Source organism: Mirounga leonina, unplaced genomic scaffold (genome assembly GCF_011800145.1).
Source record: "Mirounga leonina isolate KUSES-001 unplaced genomic scaffold, KU_Mleo_1.0 Mir_153, whole genome shotgun sequence".
Taxonomy (NCBI): Eukaryota; Metazoa; Chordata; class Mammalia; order Carnivora; family Phocidae; genus Mirounga; species Mirounga leonina.
This window is the reverse complement of record NW_023270387.1, coordinates 41,766,452-41,787,148: the sequence shown is the minus strand read 5'-3', so window position 1 is coordinate 41,787,148 and position 20,697 is coordinate 41,766,452. Positions and strand designations below refer to the sequence as shown.

The 20,697-nt window shown below is 36.7% G+C and overlaps 1 protein-coding gene across 4 annotated transcripts in view; it reads right to left on the bottom strand.

Moving 5' to 3' along the window:
- Positions 1-20,697, bottom strand: part of NOX4 (NADPH oxidase 4) — a 361,705-nt gene that overhangs the window by 295,555 nt on the left and 45,453 nt on the right. For all 4 annotated transcript variants that reach the window (XM_035009409.1, XM_035009407.1, XM_035009408.1 and 1 more), the window contains exons 8-9: positions 17,121-17,193; positions 12,064-12,144 (exon numbers count right to left, since the gene is read on the bottom strand). In XM_035009409.1, the coding sequence (XP_034865300.1) occupies positions 12,064-12,144; positions 17,121-17,193 (154 nt within the window). The remainder of the gene's footprint in view (positions 1-12,063; positions 12,145-17,120; positions 17,194-20,697) is intronic.

Below are 20,697 nucleotides of genomic sequence, written 5' to 3'. Positions count from 1 at the left end.
TACTGATTTCCTGTCCCTACCTAAAGTACACTCTTTAATAGAAATCTCAGTATAAATCCAAGAAACCTGTTTTGAATAACTGTACTTTACTCATATAACCAAAAGCTAAAGAAAAAAATTACCAATGTTATTTCATAAAGCAAAGAAAGTCTAAGTTCTCAACATTGGCACAAATGATAATAATTTCACCAGATTTACTTAGATCCTTCAGTAATAAAAAAAAATTTTGAGAAATGTTCCATTTTGAAAAAGCTGTAAGATTTACCACCAGTAAGTTTTCCCATACCAGAAGCATAATCTATGTAGCTTTATTCAAAATTTAACTTCACAGGGTTACAAACCTTTAGTTATAAGATGGAGAAGTTCTGAGGATCTAATGCACAGCATGATGATTATAGTTAATAATACCATACTATATAGTTGAGATTTCCTAAGAGAGTAGACCTTAAGCATTCTCACCAGGAAAAAAAAAAAAAAAAAGACAATTGTAAAGTGTTGGATGTGTTAATCACTTGGTTGGGACAATCATTTCACAACATATATGTATATCATCACAGTGTATACTTAAAATATATTACTTTGCAATATACAATATATATAATTTTATCAAATATACTTCAATAAAAATTTAATTTCATAAATATGTGTACTATAGAATGCTTATAGAATCATATATTTGTTGTATGACACTGATTTCAGTATTAGAATAGTTGTTTTTTACTAATAGTTTGTAACAATTAAGTTAGTATAAGAAATTGATTACATATAATTCACTCTGCAGATGCCTTTTGTTATTTCTTTGCATAAATTAAAGTCCCTTTCTGTTTCTGAGCCTTGTTTTACTAAAGTAAAATCAAAATTTAAATATGACTTCTTTTATGTCCAAAAAATGAAGAACTCTCAATACAAGCCTCTTTAAACTTAAGAAATCTGTTTAAACTCCTGAACCTTTTTTAAAAAACTGACTCTATTTTGAATTACAAAGAAACAGATATTTTCAGTTTTAACTTAGTACAACATAAAGGCAAAAGAATGCATAATTAATTATACTAACAAATGATTGCATTTTTCTCTAATCTGTTACAGATAGATGAGAGAGACCATAATCCTAGATAAATCAAGATATTAACCTTTAAAAAATCTTTTCTTTAAATTTTATTTTATTTCATTATGTTATGTTAGTCACCATACAATACATCATTAGTTATTTTCTTTTTATTATGTTATGTTAATCACCATATATTACATCATTCGTTTTTGATGTAGTGATCCACAATTCATTGTTTTCATATAACACCCAGTGCTTCATGCAATACGTGCCCTCCTTAATACCCATCACCGGGCTAACCCATTCCCCCACCTCCCTCCCCTCTAAAACCATCAATTTGTTTCTCAGAGTCCACAGTGTCTCATGGTTCATCTCTCCCTCTGATTTCTCCCCCTTCATTTTTCCGTTCCTTCTCCCAATGTCCTCCATGCTATTCCTTATCTTCCACAAATAAGTGAACCCATATGATAATTGACTTTCTCTGCTTCACTTCTTTCACTTAGCAAAATTTCCTCCAGTCCCATCCATGTTGATGTAAAAGTTGGGTATTCATCCTTTCTGATGACTGAGTAATATGCCATTGTATATATGGACCACATATTCCTTATCCATTCATCTGTTGAAGGGCATCTCGGCTCTTTCCACAGTTTGGTTATTGTGGACATTGCTGCTATGAACATTGGGGTGGATATGGCCCTTCTTTTCACTACATCTGTGTCTTTGGGGTAAATACTTGGTAGTACAATTGTTGGGTCATAGGGTAGCTCTATTTTTAATTTTTTGAGGAACCTCCACACTGTTTTGCAAAGTGGCTGTACGAACTTGCATTCCCACCAACAGTGTAAGAGGGTTCCCCATTTTCCACAACCTCTCCAACATTTGTTGTTTCTTTCCCTGTCCATTTTTGCCATTCTAACTGGTGTAAGGTGGTATCTCAATGTGGTTTTGATTTGAATTTCCCTGATGGCTAATGATGATTAACATTTTTTCATGTGTCTGTTAGACATTTGTATGTCTTCTTTGGAGAAGTGTCTGTTCAAGTCTTCTGCCCATTTTTTGACTTGATTATTTGTTTTTTGGGTGTTGAGTTTGAGAAGTTCTTTATAGATCTTAGATACCAGCCCTTTATCTGTAGTGTCATTTGCAAATATCTTCTCCCATTCTGTGGGTTGCTTCTTTATTTTGTTGACTATTTTCTTTGCTGTGCAGAAGCTTTTTGATGAAGTCCCAAAAGTTCAGTTTTGCTTCATTTCACTAGCCTTTGGAAATGTACCTTGAAAGAAGGTGCTGTGGTCTCTGTCAAAGAGGTTACTGCCTATGTTCTCCCCTAGAATTTTGATGGGTTCCTGTCTCACACTGAGGTCTTTCATCCATTTTGAGTTTATCTTTGTGTATGGTGTTAGAGAATGGTCAAGTTTCATTCTTCTGTCCAATTTTTCCAGCACCGTTTATTGAAGAGACAGTCTTTTTTCCATTGCATATTTTTTCCTGCTTTGTCGAAGATTATTTAACCATAGAGTTGAGGGTCCATATCTGGGCTCTCTATTCTGTTCCATTGGTCTTTATGTCTGTTTTTGTGCCAGTACCATGCTGTCTTGGTGATCACTGCTTTGTAATATAGCTTGAAATTGGGCAACAGGATGCCCCCAGGTTTGTTTTTCTTTTTCAACATTTCCTTGGTGATTTGGGGTCTTTTCTGATTCCATACAAATTTTAGGATTGTTTGTTCCAGCACTCTGAAAAATGTCATTGGAACTATGATCGGGATGGCCTTGAAGGTATAGATTGCTCTGGGTAGCATAGACATTTTAACAATGTTTATTCTTCCGATCCATGGGCATGGAATATTTTTCCATCTTTTTGTGACTTATTCAATTTATTTCATGAGTGTTCTGTAGTTCCTAGAGTATAGATCCTTTACCTCTTTGGTTAGGTTTATTCTGAGGTATCTTATGGTTTTTGGTGCTATTGTAAATGAGTCATTTCTCTAATTTCTCTTTCTACAGTTGCATTGTTAGTGTATAAGAAAGCAACTGATTTCTGTGCATTGATTTTGAATCCTGCCACATTACTAAATTGCTGTATGAGTTCTAGTAATTTGGGGGTGGAGTCATTTGGGTTTTCCACATAAAGTATCATGTCATCTGCAAAGAGAGAGAGTTTGACTTCTTCTTTGCCAATTTGAATACCTTTTATTTCTTTTTGTTGTCTGATTGCTGTTGCTAGGACTTCTAGTACTATGTTGAAAAATAGTGGCAAGAGTGGGCATCCTTGAAGTGTTCCTGATCTTAAGGGAAAGGCTCTCAGCTTTTCCCCATTGAGGATGATATTCACTGTGGGTTTTTCATAGATGGGTTTTATGAACTTGAGGAATGTTCCCTCTATCCTTGTACTCTGAAGAGTTTTAATCAGGAAAGGAGACTGTATTTTGTCAAATGCTTTTTCTGCATCAATTGAGAGGACCATATGGTTCTTCTCTCTCTTATTAATGTGTTCTATCACATTGATTGATTTGCAAATGTTGAACCACCCTTGCATCTCGGGGATAAATCACACTTGGTCATGGTGGATGATCCTTTAATATATTGTTGGATCCTATTAGCTAGGATTTTTTTCGAGAATTTTGGAATCCATATTCATCAGGGTTATCAGTCTGAAATTGTCCTTTTTGATGGAGTTTTTGCCTGGTTTGGGGATTGAGGTAATGCTGGCCTCATAGAATGAGTCTGGAAGCTTTCCTTCTGTTTCTATTTTTTTGAAATAGCTTCAGGAGAAGAGGTATTATTTCTTCTTTGAATGTTTGGTAGAATTCCCCAGGAAATCCATCAGGCCCTGGACTCTTGTTTTTTGATCACTGCTTCAAACTCTTTACTGTTTATTGGCTTATTCACGTTGTCAATTTCTTCCTGTTTCAGTCTTGGCTGTTTATATGTTTCCAGGAAGGCATCCATTTCTTCCAGTTGTTTAATTTATTGGCATATAGTTGTTGATAATAATTTCTAATACTTGTTTCTATTTCCTTGGTGTTAGTCGTGATCTCTCTCCTTTCATTCATAATTTATTAATTTGGGTCCTTTCTCTTTTCTTTTGGATAAGTCTGGCCAGTGGTTTATCGATCTAATTAATTCTTTCAAAGAACCAGCTTCTAGTTTCATTGATCTGATCTACTATGTTTCTGGTTTCTAATTCATTGATCTCTGCTCAAATCTTAATTATTTCTCTTCTAATGCATGGCTTAGGCATTGTTGGTTGTTTTTTCTCTAGTTCTTTAAGGTGTAAAGTAAGTTGGTGAATTCGGCATTTTTCTATTTTTTTGAGTGAGGCTTGGATGGCTATGTATTTCCCCCTTAGGACCACCTTTGCAGTATCCCATATGTTTTGGACCGATGTGTTTTCGTTCTCACTGGTTTCCATGAATTGTTTAAGTTCTTCTTTGATTTCTTGGTTGACCCAAACATTATCAAGCAGAGTGGTCTTTAGCTTCCAAGTATTTGAATTTCTTCCAAATTTTTTCTTGTGATTGAGTTCCAGTTTTAAAGCATTATGGTCTGAGAATATGCAGGGAGGGAATAATCTCAATCTTTTGGTATTGGTTGAGACCTCATTTGTGACCAAGTATGTGGTCTAATCTGGAGAAAGTTCCATGTGTGCTCGAGAAGAATAAGCATTCTGTTGTTTTAGGGTGAAATGTTCTGTATATATCTATGAGGTCCATCTGGTCCAGTGTGTCATTCAAAGCTCTTGTTTCTTTGTTGATTTTCTGCTTAGATGATCTGTCTATTGCTGAGAGTGGAGTATTGAGGTCTCCCACAATTAACGTATTGTTATCAATATGACTCTTTATTTTGGTTAACAGTTGGCTTATGTAGATGGCTGCTCCCATAGTGGGGGCGTAGATATTAACAATTGTTAGATCTTCTTGTTGGATATACCCTTTAAGAATGATATAGTGTCCTTCTGTTTCTCTAACTACAGTCTTTAGCTTAAAATCTAATTTGTGTGATCTAAGAATTGATATTCCGGCTTTCTTTTGAGGTCCGTTGGCATGGAAGATGGATCTCCATCCCTTCACTTTCAGTCTGGATGTATCTTTAGGTTCAAAATGAGTCTCTTGTAGACAGCATATGGATGGGTCCTATCTTTTTATCCAATCTGCAATCCTGTGCCATTTTATGGGAGCATTTAGGCTGTTCACATTGAGAGTGATTATTGAAAGATATGAATTTATTGTCATCATGTTGCCGGTGATGTCCTTGTTTCTATAGATTGTCTCTGTAAATTTCTGTTCTATATCACTCTTGGGGACTTTCTCCTTTTATAGAACCCCCCCCTTAATATTTTTTACAGGGCCGGCTTAGTGGTCACATATTCTTTCAGTTTCTGCCAGTCTTGGAAGCTCTGCAGCTCTCCATTCATTCTAAATGACAGCCTTGCTGGATAAAATATTCTTGGCTGCATGTTCTTCTCATTTAGTACCCTGAATATGTCTTGCCAGGCCTTTCTGGCTTGCCAGGTCTCTGGGGATAGGTCTGACGTTATTCTGATGTTTCTCCCTCTGTACATAAGGAATCTTTTCCCCCTAACTGCCCTTAAGATGGTTTCCCTGGTTCTAAGATTTGCAAGTTTTACTATTACATGCTGGGGTGTTGGCCTGTTTTCCTTGATCTTGAGAGAGGTCCTCTCTGCCTCTAGGATGTGAATGTTTGTTTTATTCCCCAGATTAGGGAAGTTCTCAGCTATGATTTACTCAAATATATCTTCTAGTCCTCTCTCTCTCCACCCCCTCAGGGATCCCAATAAGTCTGACATTAGAACGTCTCATGGTGTCACTTATTTCTCTGATTCTATTTTCATGGATTTTGATTTGTTTTTCCCTGGCCTCCTCTTTTTCCTTCTTTTCTATCAATTGGTCTTCTAGATCACTAATTCGTTCTTCTGCCTCACTTACCCTAGCTGTTAGATTATCTAGATTAGATTAGATCTCACTGATAGCATTTTTGAGTTCTGCCAGTTCAGCTTTCATTTCTGCCCTTAGAGACTCTATGTTGCCATTAATCAATTTCTCCATTCTAGGTATTGTCTTCATATTTGCTACCTTGAATTCCATTTCCTACATCTTGGTTATATCTGTATCCATTTGTAAATCTGTGGCAGAAGTCAGAGTCTCTGAGTCTTTCCTATTTTTCAGGTTCCTCCTCAAAGTCATTTTGTTGAGGGGTGGTTGAAGGAATGTACAGAGTCCAAGTTATTGACCACAACCCACGCAAGATGCACCTGTTTTATAGGGACCTTAGGGGTATTGGTCTCTTGTTCTCCCAGCTTGTCTTCTGGGGGAGAGGACTGCCGCACTGTTACTCAGGCAACCGTGTTTGGGCAGAGTTGTCCTGCCCCCTTGGGGGGGATGGGCTCAGTGAAAAACGATTTTGGGGGGCTTTTGCTTTCTGGCAGCTTTCCCCGGTGGCTTTCCGTGTCTCTTCCGAGAGTCAGAGCAGAAGAGATCATTTCCAACCCTCTGCCTCAGAGCAGTGAGATCGCAGTCTGTTCATCAATGAGATCTCCAGGCTGCACTATCCGTTTCTTTCTGTGCTGCTATAAACTGCAGTGTCCTGGGTTGTGCACCCCTCAGCAGGGCTCCCAGTCCTCACCTCCAGGTTGGGGCACGTCTCTGTCCTTTGTGCTTGTATAACCCCCAACCGCCCCCAGTTCGCACATGTGGCCCTGCTGCTCCAGGTTTCAGTCCAGGGGCTGCCCTAAAGTCCTTTCCCTGTGGCTACTGGTCTGCAAGTCTATGCCCATCCCCAGCACGGGAGGTTTTTGCGCTCCTGTGTTATTTCATCTTCCAGGAGCCAGCGCTTATGGCCACTCCCTCCCCCTTCTGTTTATCTTCTGATATGTGCAGAATCACGGCTCCCCTCTTCATACCTCGAAACCAACTGCTTGTGATATTCTGTTTGTAGAGATCCAGATCTATCTTCTTACATCTCAGGCTGATTTAGTGGGTGTTGAGTGGTCTGGTAGATATCCAGCTCAATTCTGGGGACTGGTTGGAATAGGGTCCCCTACTCCTCTGCCATCTTTTCCAGGGCTCATGGCCTGGGAATATTCTTGAACCATAATTGCCAAACCTTAAGCTTCTCAGTTTGATGAAATTGCTGCTGAATATCTGTGTACAACCTCAGGGCAGATCACCACACAGATTCTCAAGGCACATCTTCTCCTAACATATTACTTTCTTTAGGAGAAAGACCCTCACAATGATGGAATTTGGGATATAGATGGAGTTCATTGGGGTGAGGTCTGGAGCCCACCACCAAGAAGGAACTCTGGAAATGTCTTTGGTGCAAACAGGTGGTTTATTAAAGCCTGGAGACAGGACCCATGGGCAGAAAGAGCTGCTGCCCTAAAAAATAAATCTTAACACTAAGTTCTCAGTATAGAATTCTCTAAAAAACAAAACCTAGTAGTAAAAAAATATGAGTTTTTGAGTCAGGATGGCTGAATTTGAATCCAAGATCCATCAGTTAGGTAAACTTTAGTAAGTTACTTACTCTCCCTAAACTTCAGTTTTCTGACCTGTAAAGGGGGTTTAACAATATTATTTTATCCTTGTAAAACTGTGATCCCTGAAGACATAAAGCATCTAAATCATTTTGAATTTATTCTTGGCGTATAGTAAGCATTATGTAATTATTTTAAATTACAGTTAACATTAGTAGCATCTGCTTACTCATAGTTCATTTTATGATAATAACCCTGACAGGCAAACAAGCCATTTAAATAACAGAGTGTAAACCAAATTTGTACTGAGAGCTTTCTTGGTGTCCTAATATTCCACAGAACATATTATCCTCACAAAGGGAAAAGAACAGAACCAGAGCTTCCTCAGACCATAGCTCTCTTCTTTGTGTGACAGGAATGACTAACCGAAAGTCAGGATAATAATGCGAGGCCATATTTCTGCTGCTCTACAACTGTAGGTTCTGGAACCAGTACAGAACAAATTGAGCCAGGACTTACATGAGAGACCCATATAATACTGCTGTCTAAACCAGTGGTCTCCAAAATCAGAGGAGAAAAAAACCATTTTGAATATGCACCCTGAAATAAATCATAATTTATGTATATGACCTACTGTACTGACAAAGTACATTAGAAAACATTCTGAGGAAAGGATTAACAGCAGATCTGAACTTTTCTCCAAACACTGTCTCCCTGGAAACATTTTGGGCTATGATAAATGGGGAAAGCCAGCTGAGTTTCCAGGCAACATTGTTTATTATTGGTGGAATGCATCTGGACCAGGAGGGTTATGAGTGCACTATAATATCATTCAGGATGCACAGACCTCAGTTTCCTGTGTGCGGTGTGTTCTCACAACTGAGGGCATCCCTTGAGGAGACTGGGGCTGCTACCAAGATCCTGGTTCCTGTGGAGCATGAGCCTTATGCAAAGCAAGGTAGTCCATGCCTACCCATATGGTTTATTCATCTTGAAACTGAGTTACTACAGTTACTACAGGCAAGGGAGAGGAGGTGGGAAATGATTCCTAACCAACCAGAGGGATCTCCACAGAAGGACCTGATATTAACCTATTGACCTATGTTTCCTGTCCTCTATTACTCTGCTCAGTCAAGTGAACCTGATGCCAGATGATGGCCTACTGTGTCATATTAGTGTGAGTCTCAATAGAAAACCACAGTCCACTTTGGTTATCATGGAGATATATGCATACACAGGTATATTATTTCCTTCCTCTAAGCTAATAGATTATTTTAAGCAGTACATCTTTGAGTAAACTGCGTGGGTTAACACACTTTTCAGAATATTTGGGGTATATTCTTTGTAACAAGCTTAGGATACTCTCTTTTTTTCCTTTGTGATCTTCTGATGTTTTTGACAGATCCTTGTCTTTGGTCATTGTAAACCTTTGGCTTTCTCTGCAACTAATATCACAGGTAGGCCTTTTTATTTTTATTTATTTATTTTTATTAAGTTTTGTATTTTAATTCCAGTATAGTTAACATACAGTGTTATATTAATTTCAGGTGTATGATATAGTGATTCAATAATTCTATACATTAGTCAGTGTTCCATGAACCCCAATGTTTATAGCAGCATTATCAATAATAGCCAAACTATGGAGAAAACCCAACTGTCCATTAACTGATGAATGGATAAAGAAGATGTGGGGTATATATATATATATATATATATATATATATATATATATATATATATATATAATATTATATACATGAAACAGAACATGAACACAGGGGAAGGTGAAAAAAAGAGGGGGGGGGAGCAAACCAAAAGAGACTCTTGACTACAAAGAACAAACTAAGGGTTGATGGAAGGAGTGGGTGGGGAATGGGCTAGATGGGTGATGGGTATTGAGGGCACTTGTGAAGAGCACTGGGTGTTATATGTAAGTGATGAATCACAAATTCTATACCTGAAATCAATTTTACCATATATGTTAACTAGAATTTAAATAAAAACTTGAAATTAAAAAAAAATAGTCAGTGCTCAACATGATACATATACTCTTTAATCCCCATCATCTATTTCACCTATCCCTCTACCCACTTCCCCTCTGGTAACCATCAGTTTGTTCTCTATAGTTAAAAGTCTGTTTCTTGGTTTGTGCCTCTCTTTTTATTTTTCCTTTGCTTGTTTGTTTTGTTTCTTAAATTCCACATATGAGTGAGATCATATGGTATTTGTCTTTCTTTGACAGACTTATTTCACTTAGCATTATACTCTCTAAGTCCATCCATACTTTGCAAATGGCAAGATTTCATTTCCTTTTTATGGCTGAATAATATTTCATTGTATATATACTACATCTTCTTTATCCATTCATCAACTGATGGCCACTTGAGCTGCTTCCATAGTTGGGCTACGTAAATAATGCTGCTATTAACATAGGGGTGCATGTATCTTTGATTTAGTGTTTTTGTATTCTTAGGTAAATACCCACTGCCAGATCATAGGGTAGCTCTATTTTTAACTTTTTGAGGAAACTCCATACTGTTTTCCACAGTGGCTGCACCAGTTTGCATTCCCACCAACAGTACAAGGGGGGTTTCTATATATCCACATCTCTGCCAACACTTGTGGGGTTGCTTGTGTTTTTGATTTTAGCCATTCTGACAGGTGTGAGTTGATATCTCACTGTAGTTTTGGTTTGCATTTCCCTGATGATGAGTGATGTTGTGCATCTTTTCATGAGTCTGTTAGCCATCTGGATGTCTTCTTTAGAGAAATGTCCATTGATGTCTTCTCCCGATTTTTTAAAGATTTATTTATTTTTTAGAGAGAGAGAGTGTGCACGAGTGGGGGAAGGGGCAGAGGGAGAGAGAGAATTTTAAGCAGACTCCCCACTGAACGTGGAGCCTGATGCAGGACTTGATCTCAAGACCCTGACATCATGACCTGAGCCAAAATCAAGAATCAGACACTTAACTGACTGAGACACCCAGGCACCTATTCATGTCTTCTGCCCATTTTTTAATTGGATTATTTGGTTTTCGGGTATTGAGTTGTATCAGTTCTTTATATATTTTGGGTACTAAACCTTTATCAGCTATATCATTTGCAAGTATCTTCTCCCATTCAGTAGTTTGCCTTTTAGTTTTATTAATTGTTTCTTTCACTGTGCAGAAACCTTCTATTTTGATGTCATCCCAATAGTTTATTTTGCTTTTATTTCCCTTCCTTCAGGAGGCATATCTGGAAAAATGTTGCTATGGGCTGCGAGGCCTTTTTAAACTAAAAACTGGTAATTCCATTCTTACAAATTTTGTAGCAGCAAGACATAAGGAATTCCTAAAAATACAAACACTAAAATACCAGTAAGAAGTCTTCACTTCTTCCTAACTTTCTCTTAGAGAGTATCAGGATATAACTATAGAGGGGTGCCTGGGTGGCTCTGTCAGTTTAGCATCCAACTCTTGATTTCGGCTCAGGTCATTATCTCAGGGTTGTGAGATCATGCTCAGCGTCGGTCTCCATGCTGGGCATGGAGTCTGTTTAAGATTCTCTCTCTCCCCCTCTCCCTCTGCCACTCCCCTCCATCTCCCTCTACTTTTCTCTCTTAAAAAAAAAAATCAGAGGGGAGATGAACCATGAGAGACTATGGACTACAGGAAAGAAAATGAGGGTTTTAGAGGGGAGGGGGTTGGGGGGGATGGGTTAGCCCAGTGATGGGTATTAAGGAGGGCATGTCTTGCATGGAGCACTGGGTATTATACGCAAACAATGAATCATGGAACACTACATCAAAAACTAATGATGTACTGCATGGTGACTAACATAACATAATTTTTAAAAAAAGGATATAACTATAGAGGACTTTAAAAAGTGCAATATTGTGGGGGCACCTGGGCGGCTCAGTTGGTTAACCATCTGACTCTTGATTTCAGCTCAGGTCATGGTCTCAGGGTCCTTGGGTCAAGCCCCAAGTCCATGCTCAGCGGGGAGTCTGCTTCTCTCTCTTTCTCCCTCTCTCTCTACCCCTCTACCTGTTCACGCTCTCTCTCTCAAATAAATAAATACATCTTTAAAAAAACCCTGCAACACTGTAGGAGAAGTAACTCTTTCAGTTGTTTTTTTTTTTTTAAAGATTTTACTTATTTATTTGACAGGGAGAGAGAGCACAAGCAGAGGGAGCGGGAGAGGGAAAAGCAGGCTCCCCACAGAGCAGGTAGCCAGATGTGGGGCCCAACCCCAGGACCCTAGAATCATGACCCAAGCCAAAGGCAGACACCTAACCAACTGAGCCACCCAGGTGCCCCAACTCTTTCAGTTTTAATACACTTTTATACTACTTTCATTAAAATATGCTATGCTAAAAGTAGAACTATATCTTCATTCTTGAGACTACCCTCAATTCCAAGTAACCAAATAATTTTACCACTTCCTATGAAAATTCCTATAGATTTATCTTTCATTACCCCATTTTTATGTATACATGTTTTTAAAAATATTTAAAAATATTTTTTTAAACTTACCCTGAAACATGCAACATCAGCAGCATGTAGAAAACAAAGAAGAGATTATGAGTATACCAGAAGATGTCATAGTTGGAAACTCTGAAAAAACAAATAACTTCATTTCAATTCTATTTTACATTCCATCATTTCAGACACGTCACAATTGAAGAAAGTTAAAATAGGAGTTATCTCAGATTTATCTATTAGTATCAAGTATTAACACACCATGCAGAGAGAACTGACAAAATTGTAACTAACACTTTATAATTTTGAAGGTTCTTTGTATTTCAAATAAAGATACATGGAAAGAATTAAAAGAAAATGTTTATTTTAAAGTTATGATGATATAAGATTGAGGAGTAGGTTATAGGCTGCTAATATGTACTTTTACTGTCCTTTTGATCAATATTCTCAATTTCCAAATGATATCTAAAACAAATAATGCTCCCATCCCAATACATATTGTAAGAGTAGTCCAAAGGAAAGTCAAATTGAGAGAAATTAAAGAAATGCTCACTAAAGTTTTCTATTGTTTTCCTGAATGGCATATATGTTAAAAATTAACAGTGTTACTTACTGCCCTAGGGGAGAAACAAGAGTCTGAAAAGGAAGCGGTATGATAAGCACAATCTATGAAATTTTTGAGAAAAGTAAAAATACTAACAGTTACTTCATTTGATATGCCTGGGTGGATATTCATATTAGAATCTTGGAGGTGGAGGGCAGAAATTGGCAAAAGCTTCTTAGAGGATTCTGTTACAACCCCTAGAACCTTTTAGAACCCCTGATTTAGGCAGTATCTAATTGATTGACATTTACTTCATCCACAGCTTTTGCTATCATAAACAAGATCATTAACATCTTCGTAACATACGACTTTTTGCACATATCTGATTCTTTTTGAACCTAAATTCCTGGAAGTGGAATTGCTACATCAAAGGACACACATTCTGCTTTGGATACGCATTGCCCATTGCTCTCTGAAAACATTTATCAATTACAAACCCCACTGTAGAGGAGGAGAGCCTGTTACTCCAAACCCAGACTCCATTTGATATGTTTTCGTTATTTTGTATTAAGTGGAATTGGTTATTATTTCCTTTCTGTGTTATTTGCTTTTAATTCTTCTGTGATTTATCTCTTCATTATCCATTTCTACAGTGTATTTTTCTTAATTGTTGTGTGTAAACTATTTAAATTTTAAGCATGTACTAGTTCCATATAATTACAATAATTTATTATTGGGCAAAATTTCTTCTAAATCTTTAATGACATAATTTTTTTTACAGTTACCTCTAATTTATCTAGAATTTCATTCACATAAGCCTTATTTTCCTCATAACTTTGTAATGGCATCTTTATTATTCAGCGGCTCCATATATATAGCAAAGTGTCTTCCAGGGCTTTCGATCAACTCTGTCATTAGGTCCAATTCCTTGGTCATTTTTTTTTCTTTATTAGAGTTTTATTGAAGAGTAACTAATTCACAAAAAGAAACCACTCATATTCAATGTATACAATTTGAGGACTTTGGATACATGCATGCCCCCACAATATCATCACCACAATCAATATAATAAATATAGCCATCACCTCCAAAGTTCCCCTTGTGTTCCTTTGCTTTTTTGTTTTTGTTTTTGTATAAGAACACTTAAGATCTACCCTCTTAACAAATTTTTGAGTGCACATCATAGACACCATGTTGCACAGCAGATCTCTGAACTTATTCATCTTTTTTTTATTATGTTATGTTAATCACCATACATTACATCATTAGTTTTTGATGTCGTGTTCCACGATTCATTGTTTGCGTATAACACCCAGTGCTCCATGCCGAACGTGCCCTCTTTAATACCAAAGAGGGTCAATTCCTTGGTCATTTTTGCAGTTAAGTCCTCCTCTGTTTTAAGTTACTGAAGCTTAATCATGTTAATGTTTAGTAAGCTACCGTCCTCCTTTTACTCCTCTCTGGAACATGTACTTGGATCTTCCCTCAGATGAACTTTAGAACTGTTTTGCTGAGTTCAAAAACAAACAAATTTTAGAACTGTTTTGCTAAGTTCAAAAACAATTTTGATTGGAATTGCAACAACCTATAACATGATTGAGGAAGAACGCCATCATTATGGAGTTATAGAATAAAGACAGTCTTTATTCAAAAATCTCTACTTATTTCTCTCAGTGAAGGTCTGTTTTTTTATATAGTTTTCAGTAGTTTCTTATTAAGTTTATTTCTAGATATTCTATGTTTTTGTTGCAGTTGTGAGTGGTACTTTTTTATTTTATTCTATTTCCAAACTGATAATAGCTGTTATATAAAAGCCAATTTTAATATTTGTTTTGTGTTCATTTACCTATTCTGACTCTTTAATCTGGTATAATACTATTTTTTCCCATAGTTCTCTTGGATTTTCTGGCTAGACAATTACATGTACCTTTCTGGAAATAATGATGACTTGTTGTTGCATTCTTTTTAATAATTCTATTTCTAATAATTATAAATGTTTCATTTTTATCATATATAAATAATGGCAGAATTAAAAATATCACTTTGGTTTTTTTCATAATTTTCTTAGGAATGTATCTTTTGTTTCTTTGGTAAGTATGATCTCAGCTCTAGCTTTTATATTTTTTAATTCTATAAAGGAAATTAATTCCTAGTTTATTCTACTTATTCTAATTCAAACTAGAGCTCAGATTTATTTACCACCTTTTAAAAATCTATTGATATGAAAATATGTTTGTATTCCTGTCACCTACTATTAAAATATATTACTTATTTTAATAGATTGACCACAAATGGACCATTGGTGAATTACTAGACTATATTCAACTACTCAAACTACGGAGCCATTTATTCACTTCATTTCTCTAATGCTTTATTTCTTCACTGGTAAAGAGAAAACGTAGAAGATTATCTCCATGATCCATGGAATCCATGGGGATTCCATGATTCCCCCAGGGGTGCATGGATGGCTCAGTTATTTAAAGCATCGACTCTTGATTTCAGCTCAGGTCATGATCTCAGGGTTGTGAGATCAAGCCCCACATCAGGCTCTGCACCAGCAGGCAATCTGTTTGAGGATTCTCTCTCTCCCTCTCCCTCAACTCCTCCCTCCCTGCGTCCCCCACCGCCATCTCTATCACTCTAAAATAAATCTTTAGGAAAAAAAAAAGAATTCCATGGTTCCCCCAATAAAGTTTGGAGAAAAGTAGAGTTGGTTTTATAATATCTTTTAAGAAATGAAAAACGGGGCACCTGGCTGGCACAGTCAGTTAAGCAGCCGACTCTTGATTTCAGCTCAGGTCATTATCTCAGGGTTCTGCAAATGAGCCCCAAGTTGGGCTCTGTACTCAGAGTGGAATCTGCTTGGGATTCTCTCTCTCTCTCTCTCTCTGCCCCTCCCCCCACTCATGCATGAGTGGATTCTCTCTCTAAAATAAATAAATCTTTAAAAAAAAAGGAAAGAAATGAAAAACTAAAGATTAATAAACAGTCACTGAATTATTATGAGCACAAATGTAATGGCTCAGTTGAAAATAGAAGCTGATCTTTATATTCCATTTTATAAAACTCTCTCTCAATTAAAGACTTTTTTTTCTAGATGTAGAACACTCATAATCTTCAATCTTGCAAATAAATGTCAGATGCCCTAATTTTCCTTCAAGAATACCTAAAACTGAAAAATGAAAGTTTTTTAATGAATGCTTTACTTAACTAAAAGAAAATTTCTCCCCACAAAATTGGCACTTTCATGCACTGATGTTAGAGAAAGGTGATTTTTAATTCTTATGAAAAGTCTTGGGTGCCTGGGTGGCTCAGATGGTTAAGCGTCTGCCTTCGGCTCAGGTCATGATCCCAGGGTCCTGGGATCGAGTCCCGCATCGGGCTCCCTGCTCCTTGGGAGCCTGCTTCTCTCTCTCTCTCTCTGTCTCTCATGAATAAATAAATAAAATCTTTAAAAAAAAAAAAAAGTCTTAAAAATGTGCTTACAGTTTGACCCAGCCATTGTACATCTAGATTTTTTCCTTAAGACATAACTGAAAATGTATGTGTTCAGAAGTACAAGGATAGACTTATTTTAATACTCTGTTGGGTAGAGGAGCCTGGGTGGCTCAGTCAGTTAAGCATCAGACTCTTGATTTCGGCTCAGGTAATGATCTCAGAATCGTGGGATTGAGCCCCATGTCTGGCTCTGCGCTCAGTGCAGAGTCTGAGATTCTCTCTCTTCCTCTCCCTCTGCTCCCCAACCCCACCCAGCTTGCTTGCACATGTGCTTTCTCTCTGTCTCTCTAAAATAAATATATAAAATCTTAAAAAATATTACTGGGCAATTATTTTCAAAGCATGTATGTGTGTGTGCATGTGTGTACATTTCCATTAAATTTCACATCTCAACAAGTAGAATGATTTGGGATTCTTGAATATTATGTATTATCTCTTCTTTTTGCTTTCTTAACCAAAAAGTTTGACCAGAAACATAAGATGCTGTAAAATATTATGAAATAAGAATGTATCCATCAGAAATAACATGTGAGAGTGCTCATGAAAATGTATACCTGCAGTTGCTCCAAGTCTTGTAACTAGATGAATAAATATGCATGCAGATATTTCTGATTATTTTAACAGATGTCAACTAACCATATTTCCAAAGCTTCATTTAGACTACTACATTAAATTGCTTCAAAACAAACTCACACCAGGAAATGAGGATATATTCCTTTGCCTACATGCTGAATTCAATCTCATGTTTCATAGAGATACACTATCCTTCAGATGGATGACCCTGAAGAACTCAAATTTCCTTAGTCTTTAGAAATTCTCCATGTGTTTCCTTACCAACACAGAATATTTGACTAAAACAATGAGAATTTTCAAAAACAGGAAATGATACATAGAAATGTCTCTACTTCACTCTTAGTTATCCAAAATAGTCCATTGACCAGACTATTGATTGCATTGGCTAAGCACTCCAGTTAATCAAGACTTTTTCTACATATGAAAGTGAAGATAATCAGAGGAAAATCTAAACACTCTGGCCAGTAAACATTGAAATAATGGCTCTGACACTCACCGTATTGCGTATGTAGAAGCTGTAACCATCAGGAAGAGCACCAACACCATGCCGACCCCTGTCAGGCCAGGAACTATAAAAAAAAAATGTATATAAGTACATTTTAACTTAAAACATACTGAGAAAAAAAGTACAAAAAATTATTACCTTAAAATCCAAAGTACTATGCTGCTCTGTGGGAAGCCCAATTCAAATCGCCTATCTCCTTGTATGTTCCCTCTCAAAAAAAAAAGCCTTTTCAAAATTAGCACAATTTCAAGGTACTTAGGACAAAGCAGTCTTTCTACCTTTAATGTAAGAGTCCGCCTTAGTATTTTTCAAGTATCCCACTCAGAACGGTGAATGTGTACATACTTCTATAGGGACGTGCTCCACCAAATGTACAAAGATCAAATGTCAGTAATGAAGACAAGAGACAGAAATTAAATATATGTTTAATGGGGAGGCAGGGAGGGGCAGCAGGGAAAAACTTCCAAGGGCATGAAGAAATTTTAAAGACTGAGTGTTAAGATGTGTTCATTGTATTGATAGTGTTTGTTATATATATGTTGATGGTTTCATGGATATATGCAAGAGTCAAAACTTATGAGAGTATGCATTAAATAGATACAATTTATTATATCTTAATTAGACATTAATAAAATTGTTTTAAAGGAGGAAAAAATATACAACAGGGCTGGGTTCACATGGAGCACCCTTTATTGTTTTGGTTTTCTCCCCCACAGTATTAACAGTCCTTTACTCTCTCAGCCCCCCTTTTATGGAACTAGTAGCTGCTTCAGTTTCAATTCTAATAATTTCTTTTGGAATTCACTACATAGAATAATTTTAATGAAAAAATAAACAAAATCTAAAGTTTTCTAAAAACCACAACTTCAAGCGTAGAACAAAAAAATAGTAGATTTCAAGAAAAAAATTATAGTGCTGATGTTTTAAGAACACTTGCAGGCATATTTCCTTAGTATGGAAAATATGCTGTAATCAGGGTTCCTGATATGATATAACATCATTTTTTAACAAAGAAAAAACTGTGCAAGCATGTTGGTTTTCAAACTTAATATTGACGTGATAGATGGCTAAAAATCCAATGTTAGCCCATATAGCATATCCAAAATGAATAGCTGATATGCTATATCAACAAGAACTAAAATCACAATAGTCTCATTTCTTATTATCTTATTCCTACCAAATAAAATATCCTGTCTATAAGTTACCATTATTTACTCTTACAATCATATAAGCAACAGTAAGTCCCAAATGCCCCAGCTGAGAGATTTCATCTTAAATCTATATGGAAAGCTACTGAAACAACTGTATCTCCAAAAGCACAGACGTCCCCCAACTTCTCTCCTTGCCAAAGAACCACCTAGGAAACAGAAGGGCCATCATGAACTATAAGCCACTAGCAGAAGCAGACAAGCTGGGAATGAGAGAAGAGCAACACAGGTATGCATCATTAGAATCCCAACAGTTTAGAAACAGTGGAAAATAACATTAGAAATCTCAGTGGAGTGGAAATAAGTTTCTACTTGTAAAGAGTCATATGAGAAATTAAGGAGTTAGTCTTTGTATAATTAATACTTGGATACTTTTTCTTCCTCAGTCTTCCCAATGTACCAGATTTGGAAGCCTAACAAGACTTCCATTTCCTGATGTGCTTAATCCAAATCATCTCTTCTCTACCCTTCTTTCCCAGGGCACTCCCTTCTCCTCATTTTTCCCATTGCCCCAGGTGAGTACTAACTGCCTAGGGGTAAGAGAAGAACAAGATGATTGTACTAAGTTAAAGGACTAATAGTACAGAAAAATGTTACTTACAAAGAACAACATGCCTATAAAATGACCCAGCCTTTCCACTCCCAAGTATTTCCCCAAAAGAAACACAAACATATATCTACATAAAGATTTGTTCAAAAATATTCATAGCCACTTTATTTTTAACAGTTAAGGCCTGTAGACAACTCAAATTTCCATCAACAAATGAATGGATAGACAATTGTAGTATCTGTACCTGGAAAATTAATCACCAGTTTAAAAAAAAATGAACTATATGCAATGACATACATGAATCACAAAATTATTTGACCGAGTGAAAAAAGCCAGACATTCTCCCCCCTCAAAAAATCCCAAGAGCATAAACTCTGTGATTCCTTTTAACTGTGATTCCTTTTATATAGTATTCTAGAATATCCAAACCATTCTCCAGTGATAGAAAGCAAATCAGTTGCTAAGAGGAATAAAGGGCAGGATGCATTATAAAGGCACAAAAAACTTTTTGGAATGATAGATATATTTGTCATCTTGAGTTTGGTCTTGATTTCACAAGTGTATACACACATCAAAACCAATTGAGTAACGTAATTTACATATGTATAACTTAGTGTACTTCAATTATAACTCAATACATTTGAAGAAGGAAAAAAAAAAGAGGAGGTCTTTCTCTCTGGTTTCAAGTAATTAAAAAAAAAAAGCCTTATTTGACCAAATGAATAAATAAATGGTAGAATCCCAGATGGCTCCATGATGTGAAATGTGTGGCTGGAGAGGCCTTTCCGATAATTGTCTTAGGGCTTCGTTAAGGTATACTGTGTTTGCCCACAAGGTTTCTCATGTGGTTCTAAGTATGCCAAGGTTAGTTATGGAATGTCTACCAATCACTTCATCAGGACACCTGAAAAAACTGAGTATGTTTAGTGTAGAGGCACATTTTTCAAAGAATATTATCTGAGCATTAATTCCTTGAGGTATTAACTTCTATTACTCAGGTATTCCTTGAGGTATTAACTTCTATTACTCAGAAATGTAATACCTATTCCTTGAGTCACAGGACACATGAGTATATTAAAGTCCCTGGGAAGTACTAGTACCGAGAGGCCAGTCTAAGTTTGAACAGATCTTTCCTCAAACATTTAACTAGAGAACTCCTTTTAAGAGTGGAACATGGAAAATGTATTGGAAAGATTGGGGGGGTGGGTAGTAAAATAGTTGACATCAGTCATTTGAAGATGAAGTAGACAGCTTGGCCGATGGGATGCACATTCTGGGATTAATGGTCCTGTTACTGTCCCTTAGAACAAACCCCAATCTCACTGGATCTCATTTGTAAACTTAGGAGAATCAATTCAATGCTTTTTAATATTCTTTCAGATTTATGAAGTTATATTTTTTATCTAAAGGATTCATATTTGCTTTCTAGTTCCCAGAAGTATAAAAAGACCAGAGTTTGTAATTTATAAACAGACCAGATCAATGAAGAAGAAGTTACTTATAATCAACAATGAAAAGAAAAAATTAGGGGTGCCTGGGTGGCTCAGTCAGTTAAGTGTCCAACTCTTGATTTCAACTCAGCTCATGGTCTCAGGGTCGTGAGATCGAGCCCTGTGACAGGATCCACACTCACCAGGGAGTCTGCTTCTCTCTCTCTCTCTACCCCTCCCCCTGCTCACGTGCTCTCTCTGTCCCTCGAATAAATAAAATCTTTAAAAACAAACTATTACAGGGGCGCCTCTGTGGCTCAGTCGTTATGTGTCTGCCTTCGGCTCGGGTCATGGTCCCAGGGTCCTGGGATCGAGCCCCA